The following is a 10,471-nucleotide window of genomic DNA, read 5'->3' as shown; positions in this document are numbered from 1 at the left end:
ACCCTGCAAGTTTGCATCAAGTTTCAAACATGTTCAAAACCCCTGCCGTATCGTCACGACAAATCAAACCCTAAGGTTACAAAGGCGATTTGGGTTCGAAATTGCTACTTGAGGGCGATAAAAGTTGCACTAGCTCAGTAAACGTGCGACAAAAAGCAGATTCAAATAACACCAAAACGCACTGAGATTTTGACTGTGCCTTGTTATTCTTAAAGATACTCCACTGAAGCTCTAAACTGAAGAAAATTCATGAGCCGTACACGAAGATAAATCGTGCAAGGGCTCACACAAGGATGCGTAGATATCGCGAACGACTTGATACGGTAACTGACTAGAGCATGTTCGTCCGGTTTATAGATCGCCCCAAAAGATGCTTTGATCGGGATGTGGCTTACGGCAACAGAGTTTTCAAACTCAATAGCGGACAAAAATCGAACGTAATTTTAGGACATCGTACGAAGAGGATAGTATTCAGTCCCGTACTTCCATAACTATATTAAACTTGGAGATTCTTGAAGTTAGAGAAGCGTCGCAAAATGAAATCACTTCAAGCCTTCAAGGCTGGATGACACCAACGCAGATGGTGCTACGGGCTTTCAGACAGTAGAAAACTTTGTGAAAAACCTCGGGAAAGCCGGTGGGATGAGCTCAAAGTGATTCAGCGAAGTAAAGCGTAAATTGAAAGGAGTAAATTAAACCCTTTCAGAAATCTAACTATCGTGTTCGGATTTTATTGCAAAGTAGACGATTCCATGTGTTCAGATTACTGTCGCAAATTCGCACTTTAATACAGGCAGCTGAGCCCATATTTCTCGGAAAAATGCACTCACAAGCATAACAATGTATACCCTAACTGTCAGGCCCTCAAGAACATTTTAGAAGACATTAACATTAACATGTTGTCTTAATCAGCAATATTTTTTTTACAGAGAAGAATATCACAACGATTCTATTATGTTGCTTCGTTCAGAGTCCAATTCCTGCACACTATTGGTTTGATTAGAAGAGGAGGCGAAGTGTCTTAATTACCAAAAATTAGCAACTCGCAAACTTCAGCTGACTTGTAAGAGTCTCGCTCTTTCCTTCTTTCTTTCTTTCTTTCTTTCTTTCTTTCTTTCTTTCTTTCTTTCTTTCTTTCTTTCTTTTTCTTTTCTTTTAGCGATTCTTTGCGTCTCAGATTATTAAATTTTTGAACAGCAATAAAGACTCGGAGTCTCGCAGATTTTTTTTTCAATCTAGTCGTACCTGGATCTCAATCTTTTTGCAAGGCCTCCTGGAGTATTGACGACCGTTTACACTGAGGCTATAAAAGTCCTAAATAGTTTTGGGCTCGCATCTAGAAAACTTGTTAGACAAAGTAAAGCTGCCCCCCCCCCCCTCCCCCTACTAGGAGAGGGGAGTCCCCTCTGTTAGATTTCGATTGACACGTTAATAAAGTCATTATTATTATTATTATTATTATTATTATTATTATTATTATTATTAGTAACTCTAAAAGTTCAATATTGCATTTGAAAAATTGAAAGGGCCTCGAGCTCGCACAAGAAAATGATTGTCTCACCGTCTTGCAGTCTCTAATTTACTATTTGCCACCCCTATATATCACAATGGAATCATATCTCAGAAACCTCCTCGCTCCCCTATTCTTGAACGTGAACAGCAAGAAATCACCTTATTCCTTTGGGACCCAGTTGATTCAGAGAGGATTTGTGTTTCAGCCATTGACGCAGCCGTTCTTTGATTGGGTTGATAGAACTACAACTGCGTTGGAGGCTACTGATCCCGGTACTGATGTGTCAGACAAAAAGAAAACAAGATTATTTTTTTCAGAAATACAGAGTTCGCTATAAATACAGCATACAATGCGAGATACTCTTTCATTGGGCCGACTTTTACGATTCTGCAGTTTCATGGAGCGATAAAGTTATCACCTCGGGTAGTTTTTTTTGCTAGCTATTTGAAACACGCATTTGCCTGTTACAAAAGGACCTCTATAAACTTGAAGGAAGCCAGGAAATAACGGTGTAATCCAGCACAGCCGATGACAGATGTTATACGAGTTTAGAACAATACACACACGACGTGGAGAAATCGCAGGGGAACAAAAACACTTTATCAACGTTCGTTTTGACAGAACATAGCAAACGGAGGTGACGAAAAATTGGAATCATCAAGACGGCATAATCGATATATCCTGCCACTTTATATTTTGCCACCTACGACATCTGAACTATTGAGAAATACTGTGCACGTAATAGACGCAGTGAACGCCTCGTTGCTGATCGCTTTAGTCACGTTCATTTTCCGCGTTCGTATTATAAAAGGACGCGTCACTGAGCGTTTTCTCTTGTGGCTCAACTCTAAGAAAACCCGAAGTACCCCGGTATTATGTCGCTGTTGATTTTTGCTATTCTGCTGAACGCGGCACAAGTGCCCACGATTCTAGGTAAGATGGAGCCTTGGTTTAAGTCAGCCTAGTTTTGTTACGGGTATTAATTCAGCGTTTACGATTTGGCTTATAATTCCAGTGCATTCCTTCCAAAAGCGCATTCCACTTTCTTTCCCAGCAGCAGAAACATTTTCACTTCATCATGGATCTATTAAGCATTTAGTACGTCAATAAATGATGGGTGTTGTTCTCTGATTTAACAGGCCAAACACAAGTTCCAGAAGTCTGCGACACGCGAAACACCACAGATGGAAACTGTTGTGCATTTCCCTTCACATACCGTGGAGAAACATACTATGAGTGCACAACACGAGACTTTGGCAAAGAGTGGTGCTCTTTGAAGGAAGATTTTGAGCAACACGGGCAGTGGGGATTGTGTGGTAGGTCGACATTTTTATGCGTTGACTCGTAATAAATGAAGAAGAACTTGCTCGCTTTTAAATATTCGGGGAAGTAATTTTCTCACCCCTTTCTACAGTCTCTACAGATTGTAGGATGTTTTTCGTACAAAATTACTGAATATATTTATTTTATTTGTTTAATCATTTCCATTTTATTCCGGAGACCTTGAAATAGGCCAGGAATAGGGTAATTAAATAATTATACTTGACAATCCAGGAACGACATAAGGAGATCATTCCATGAGTTTTTTGTGTGCTACGTCTGATAACTATACGCAGGAGGTGTGTTCATTCAAGAAGAAAAAAATACGACAAATTTCATAAAATAAGAAAATGTAGTAATCAGTTTGTCCTTGGCATCGTGGAGAGAAAAAAAAAGGCGCGAGTCTACGACGGGAGTCATACCAATGCATGATAGACTACGCGATCGCGCCAGCGCGCGCGAAAATTGCGTTTCCTCCGCGCGTCGCGTCGCCTCGCGTGTGTTCGGCCATCGGGGATAGCCCCATGTTCGCGACTTGCTGAATACTACATCTTTCATATAAGTACTTTTTTTTTCGTTTTTTTCTCTAGCAAAGCAGACAACAAAACCAATATTCGATACGATACTTGAGGCTACAGGATCAGGAGAAGTCGGCAGGTCACGAGGTTAGTACTTTAAGCAAATTTGCAGCAGTATAACTGAGTATAATCACTAAATCAGTGCACTTTCTCCTTGGCATATAAACATGAACTGGGCTATTAGAAGCCAGCAGAAATTGAGGAAAGGGGTTTGATAAAAACAACCATCCTAAACAGAAACGTTCTTTCCTTGGTTGAAATCTTTTTAGGGATAGCTACTGAGCAGTCAGTACATCATTTCCTGTTGTGCTGTTTTGAGTCTGTGAACGAAATCTTTTTTAAAAGTGTGACCGTTCAAAACGAAAGATACTGAGCAGTACTTTCCTGTGCATCCAAAATACCCAACCCTTCTTACTGGGATTCTAACTCTGCCCTTTTTTTCTCGGAGATGGTGTCGGACTTTACCAAGGTGACATCGTTATGACAACAGACATTCGAGACTATTTCAGAAGCCGAGGGATCCTGATACCTGGTGATATAAGCCATATGTGTAGTGCGAGGTACAAGGAGAGACCCAGGAGAGCTATCATGAGGACCAACAGAGGAACAGATTTACGATGGCTTGTAGGCAGCAGTGGAAAGCGAGAGGTTCCTTACGAAATTACAAGATCTAACGGTAAGATTATCTTTTTTTTTCTTTATTTCTTCTTCTTTTTTATTTATTTACTTTCTTTATTTTCGTATTTTTATTATTTTGTTAACGGCGGCCATATTGGACGAGCGAAATAATAGAATAATTTTCCTTTGGGAAATAGATTTTTTTATGTTAATATATTTCATTATTTGGGTCCTCAAACGTGGTAGTCTCCCTCGCAGCCGTTCTGTGTCTCGTCACGCAACGCTCCTTCCCCTGGGGCTGGGGAGGAGCGTTGCGTGACGACACTAAAAACGGCTGCGAGGGAGACTACGTTCTTTGTAGTCCGGCCGTGAGGTGCCGAGTTATAATTACGAAGGATGCCCTAAGGGACATACCGTGTCTAAAAATGGGTTCCGGACAATCGTGACTCCCCCCAAAATTAAAAGAATTGATAACGCGACCAAAAACTGAACTCGTGCCGCCCGATCCCGAGTACAAAAAAAAAGAGACCGAGAACTTAACTCGTGGCCCCGGCGAAGTCTTGTCTCTCAGCCCATCACGACCAAAAAAATAAAAAAGAATTTGATAACGCGGACCAAAAACTTACCTCGTGCCGCCTTATGGCCCGAGTAATAATTCTGTCAAAAATGAAGTCATATGAAAATGACAAAAACGTCTGTTTTATATGAAGTCCCCAAATTCAGGGTTAGGTGCATTTATGAACATAAGTGCCGGACTTTGGATAAAAGGGTCCCTGAATTCCACTGTTTATTGCTCCCAGAATAGACTTGGACGTAAAGAAAGCCGTTTGTCATGAAAACCTCGGGAGTTATGTTACAACTCCTATGCATATCAAAAGTGTGTGCATCCCCTTTGTTTTCCGATATCGTCATCCGCCATAAGCCATAAAGGGAAAGGTAATAATGAATTAAGCTGGACCTTTTCCTAATTGGAAGTTTCCTTTTCACAGCTAACGTTCGTAGCGTCATTCTGCGTGCTATGAATCACTGGATGGAGAGAGTCAAGTGCGTGAAGTTCGTTCCCAGGACCGGTAGCCATAGTCGCTACCTCAGTTTCTTCGCTGGGGGCGGGTAGGACTTCAATCTTTACGCGTGTTAGTTATTGTACAATTTAGAGTATGAGCCCCTTCGAAAATAAGCTAGCGAACGACGGAGGGCAAAGTTCCTCGTTCACTTTTCTAATGTGTATAATTTTACCGTCACTTTTCGTCCGTGATACGAGGAAAAAGTACGACTGATCGCAGTCTAGCAACTGTGTTTGTGCCTCTAATAGTTAATTTCTCTCTTAGGTGTTATTCTATGGTGGGTCGTCAGCCAGGTCGTGGAGCGCAGAGGATCTCCATCGGAAGAGGATGCGAGCAACTTGGTGTTGTAGTACATGAAATCGGTATGGAAATGATCTTTGCGTCCGTGCTGTGTATCTTTTCACGTCCAATGTCTTGTTGCGTCTTCATACTGTTTTGTTGTTGTTGTTGTTGTTGCTTTTGTTTTTTCATCATGATTTTTTTACGGTTATGCGTCTAAAAGGATAGATTGTCATTTTCTTCCTGTCATCTAGGACACGCCCTCGGGTTCTGGCATGAGCAGTCCCGTCCCGATAGAGACAGATACGTCACAATCAACTGGCAAAACATCCAACAAGGTAAAAGCTAACATTCTCCTCATATTAGTTGCTTTGTTCCTTTGTTTTTCTTTGATCTGTGCAGTCATCGTAACAACTGGCTAGGATTTAAAGGAAATCTCTTTTTTATGAATTCAACCTGTCTCATTTCTTGCCATTTGAATGAAGTGGGGAAGGGCAGCCTCGTTCCCAGGGTCCTCTCCTACTCAGCCTCCGTGGCGACCCTGGGAAAGAGGTTGGGGGAAGGGTTGTGTAATAGGATATGTGTTGTTATAAAATCTCTAAACGCCGGCATATTAGAGACAGGTGTTAAATGCTTGATAGTGACAGGTCTTTAAAGAGGTATTACGGTACTTAGGGACGACAGCCTTGAAAGGTTCGGTGACAAAGAAGCCAGATTTCAGTTCAAGAGCTAGCGGCTAGGAGGTATTAAGTAGTATGTTATCCAACACTCAGCTATACTTTTCTCTCTCAGGCGTGCAATACAACTTTCATGAGTACGATACCAATCGCATTGACAGTAAAGGCGTTTCGTACGATTACGACAGCGTTATGCACTACTCCTCCACGGCTTTTGCTAAACGTCCGGGACTGAGAACTATTGTCGGCAAGAACGGCCGCACTAACCTTGGTCAGCGGTATGGCTTGAGCGAGAAGGACATTCAACAAGCGAATCTGTTGTACTGTGGAGCACAACCACCAGTTACCAGGCCCCCAACGCGTCCACCAACAGGTGAGACACCTAGCCTCAGTATATTAGTTGTCAAGCGCGGGAAAATTCATCAATAGGCTTACTTAGGTACCTCACTATTCTGGCGCTAGGTTGATTTTTTATGTACTTGATACAGCGTTCGCCCCGGTGATGCCGTGGAAAAGAATTTGTGATTACCACGTAGATAAAGGCCGGGATAAAAAAATCAGATACGGTAACTTTATCAGTCAAGCGTTAAGTTATTTTTGTCGAACTCGAACTAGTGTTTTCCTGAAACTCTCTCTTTCTCACTAATAATAATGATAAAAAATAACGGCTTTAGTCACAATATTCCCACTAGAAGGCTCTTCCCCTGTGAATACGTAAGATTACAAAACTGTTTAAGACCTTTTAAGAAATGCAAATAAAAAATTAACTACGATATGTTGAACTGACAAATTAATTACAAATACAAAATATAGACTCTCTTTCTTAAAGATACTTTCACGTCACTGAATTTCAGGTTGCGATAAAACCGATCGCCATCATTGGTGTCCATACTGGAAAAAACGGGGATACTGCAGCAGAGATAGTAAACATTACCCATTCATGAATAAGGAATGTGAGAAGAGCTGCAAGTGTAGAACAACTGGTGAGTCAATAGTCTATTTCTTTATTTACTTTTTCCTCGGACGAAAAGGAAAACTTTTTCACGAGGACGTGATCCCTTCGATGACCCATTTCGATCCTGGTCATCTGAATCTGAAGCCAAAAAGCTCGCCTGATAACTGAAGCACTAGATCAGACATTTGAGCTTTGGTGCTGCTTACAAAAGTGACAAAGTGGCACAAAATACTGATCACTATCTTCATTGGGTACGCAACAGGGGGAGGGGAGGTGTGCGCGACAGAGCCGTGCAAGCCTCTCACACGCGCTTTTTGAATCTGCTCATCCAGATTTTCGCTAGACTCCATGGAACTTTTGTTTGGCCATTAACTCGCATGTGCTCTTTAAAAGGTAAATTCTCGTCTACGTTCGACAGTTTAAAAATAGAACGTTTGAGGAAAGTGTTCTTAGTATCAGTCAACACGCCTTTCTAGACATTGTGTGACCTTTGTTTATCTTCAAAAGAATATTCTTTGGGAGCTACGCAATCGAGTTTTGGCTGTTCAACAAGCTTTGACTGATAGATAATTAGCAGAAGATTTTAACAGATCTAGACAACAGTAGGAACCAAGTTGACAGCATCATGTTCGTGGAAGCTTCTAAGCCAATCCAAAATTAGCTTTGTTAAGTTTAGGGTGTGATGGGGTAATTTTATCAAAATTCAGTGTCATACGAGTGAGCGTACAAGCGAAAGTTTTGCGAGAATTGTAAAACCTTTAAGGTAATAAACAATGAAGTATGCGAATAACGGCCTGAAATCCTTGTTTTCACAACAATATCTTTCCGTGACTATGTGAATGATCTATTATTCAGTGAATGACACAGGCATACTCGGAAAAAGGAAATCCGAGCACTCCTATCAGGAGTCGAACCCAAGACCTTTCTGCTTACAACTTGAACTTACATCTAGATCTAGGAGGAAAGTGTACGCCCTTTGTGCGAGGCTTATATGCATGGGCGGCGGTCGATCTTTAAAATAGTCCTAAAAAACGTCCCTCTTGAAAGGCTCGGGAATTGTTAAGAGCCCATTCGTTTGGAACTAATTCCGGAATAAGAATACACGGATCTGAATAGACGGTATTCATGTTTTCTTGGGGGGATATTCTGTGTTATTGTAGCGTATAGCTGAGAATTAAGCGAACTTGAGTACTCTTCCACCATGATTTAATACAACGACGGTTTGGCTAACGAAATGGCAGTAAAATAACTGTTTAAAATGCTGCACAAACTATCAAAGAAAACGCGCTAAATTATACAAACACACAAAAACGAAAGAAAACTACAAAACACAGACTTGCAGATGTTTTCCCAAGAAGGTTTTGCTCCCTTATTCCACGACACCAAAAACCCTTTCTAACTGGTTTAATTTATACTCACGCCGAGATTGGTAGTCCCGGTGGACCGTTGCTAACACGTTTCAACGAATTTGCGAGACTTAATAAATGCAAGAATGTTACAATCTGCTTTCGGAATAAACAGAAGAGCATTCCGTTCATTCTGTTCTTGATAGCAAGAATGAACGGCCGGAATGCGGTTTACTTGAACAATGGGGATTGCATTCTCTCGGAAAGGTTCTCGGCTTAATTACCCTGCCAGCAGAGGCCCTTCGATCAGTTATCTAGGAAGATCGAAGGGCCTCTGCTCGCAGGGTACGGCTTAATGGGAATAGGCGGAATTTAATTTTTTTTAACCGACATTTTGTGTATTATTGTGTATTCATTTTGTGTATTTTGTGTAGTCTGTACCGGAATAGGAAAAGCCAGCGTTTTCTAAAAACTAATGCTCTCTAAGATAACACTATGCCCACTGCAAAATGTAACGTATCGCGAGCCTGCTCTTGTTTATTAATCTGTGTGAGTTTCTTTTCTCCCTAGTTGTTTGCAAAGATGAGAACAAGTATTGCAAGCCGTGGGCGAACTCGGGCCATTGCCGAACGTATAAACCTTTCATGGACTTGTACTGCAAAAAGAGCTGTCGCCTGTGTTAAAGCCTTTGTTATGTGTTTATATCGAATAAATTTCACTGATGATGATGATGACGATGATGATGACAGCTTCTCAAACTCATTACTAATTCATGAAGAGAAAGCAAAGAAAATCACCACTGTGAAGGAGGTTTGGAAATGTGATCTTGATTACCACAAAATTTGCTGAACTTTTCCTTTGAACTTCTCAGAGAATTATCAATGGTTTGAGAAGCTATATCAAACACTCTAAAGAGTGTTTCATTCGATTTCCAAACACCTCGAAATTGGATTTAAAAAAGTCTTTGCTCCGCCCCGTTTTTCAATCTACTTCTTGGTATTTGGAAATCTGAAGAAAAACTCTTCCTCGTGTTTGATATACTACTTGACTTCTGATGATGATCTTCTAATGGTGATGACGATAATTATGTTGTACACTAAAAAACTATAGTTCGATCATTCGAAATCTACTTGACCCCTCTTTAAGAAATTAATTATGTTAATTATTGGTGTGATTTTAAGTAAACTTTCAGTTTCGTTGAAATTTTTGAGGGAAGAAATCATAGTTTAGAATACTATATATCTTTCTAAAAAATTATGTTGATTATTAGTGTGATAGTAAAACTTTCAGTTTCATCAAAATTGAATTTTTTGGAAGAAATTTTAGAATACTTGTACTGTATAAAGAATGAAATAAACTTGAACGGGTTAAACACATCAGTTGCACGTGTCGTCTTCTCCGTATCTCAAAATTCCAGGCGCCCGTAATATGAGAAAGTGCACATTTGGCAAATTTTCTGAAGAAAAGAATTGCATATCTACATACAATTTATTATTACATACCCAAAGGGGATTTCCAGCGGTAATGGCAATAACTTAAAATGATTTGTTTAAAAGTTAATAATAAACAATTGTTTAAAACAATTGCTACTAAAAAAGTTACTTGAACGCTAATCAGGAAGAAAATTACATAACAACCTTGCGACTTAAGGATTGTTGTACTAAAATTGCTAGCGGATTTACAAAGTTTGACTTCTCTGTGTAAGGATTTTATGGACTAACTGCTCTATAATAAAAAAGTCCGTAGGCCACTGCTAGTCTTGACGGTATATTGAGCATTTGAGAATTCCGAGTTATACGGCAATTCACTTAAGAGCGTCTAAAATAGGAAGGACTTCTCGGCAAAGAAAAACAAAATGATCTTTTTAATAATAATTTTTTTTATTAGGAAGCTTTCGGTCACTTAACGTGGTTTTCAGAAAGGTCCTGAAAGGAAAGTACTGCTGAGTTGTAGCTTTCGCGAAGGTTTTATACACGGACTCCAAAATAAGAACCACTTTGTGAGTATAAACGTATCAGAATATGAGAACAGCACCATCGAGGAAAAGCACTGCTCAGTAATGCAATTTCTTTGAATGATTTTACAGTTCGCAATTTTCAGTACAGATTCGAAGATGATTTG

At 40.1% G+C, this 10,471-nt stretch overlaps 2 protein-coding genes across 2 annotated transcripts in view; both read left to right on the top strand.

Annotated features, from left to right (window-relative positions):
- Positions 1 to 10,471, top strand: part of LOC146471737 (zinc metalloproteinase nas-4-like) — a 33,928-nt gene that overhangs the window by 8,321 nt on the left and 15,136 nt on the right. The window lies entirely within an intron of this gene.
- Positions 2,247 to 9,720, top strand: LOC146471738 (nematocyst expressed protein 6-like). The gene is made up of 10 exons (XM_085120258.1): positions 2,247 to 2,446; positions 2,653 to 2,829; positions 3,424 to 3,498; positions 3,860 to 4,087; positions 5,019 to 5,139; positions 5,358 to 5,455; positions 5,627 to 5,710; positions 6,165 to 6,422; positions 6,904 to 7,032; positions 8,921 to 9,720. Exons 1-10 carry the CDS (start codon positions 2,389 to 2,391, stop codon positions 9,031 to 9,033), a joined length of 1,341 nt encoding a protein of 446 aa, XP_084976384.1. The 5' UTR covers positions 2,247 to 2,388; the 3' UTR covers positions 9,034 to 9,720.

This window comes from Pavona decussata, unplaced genomic scaffold (genome assembly GCF_977016875.1).
Source record: "Pavona decussata unplaced genomic scaffold, jaPavDecu1.1 SCAFFOLD_102, whole genome shotgun sequence".
Taxonomy (NCBI): Eukaryota; Metazoa; Cnidaria; class Anthozoa; order Scleractinia; family Agariciidae; genus Pavona; species Pavona decussata.
Note: the sequence above shows the minus strand (reverse complement) of the source record. Positions and strands in the feature narration are given on the sequence as shown.

What these genes read in the sequence shown, in the direction of transcription:
- LOC146471738 (XM_085120258.1), top strand. Translation starts at nt 2,389, where the DNA reads ATGTCGCTGTTGATTTTTGCTATTCTGCTGAACGCGGCACAAGTGCCC. An exon ending in AGTTTCTTCGCTGGGGGCGG is followed by an intron (nt 5,140 to 5,357) that starts GTAGGACTTCAA and finishes TTTCTCTCTTAG; the next exon opens with GTGTTATTCTATGGTGGGTC. An exon ending in TGTTGTAGTACATGAAATCG is followed by an intron (nt 5,456 to 5,626) that starts GTATGGAAATGA and finishes CCTGTCATCTAG; the next exon opens with GACACGCCCTCGGGTTCTGG.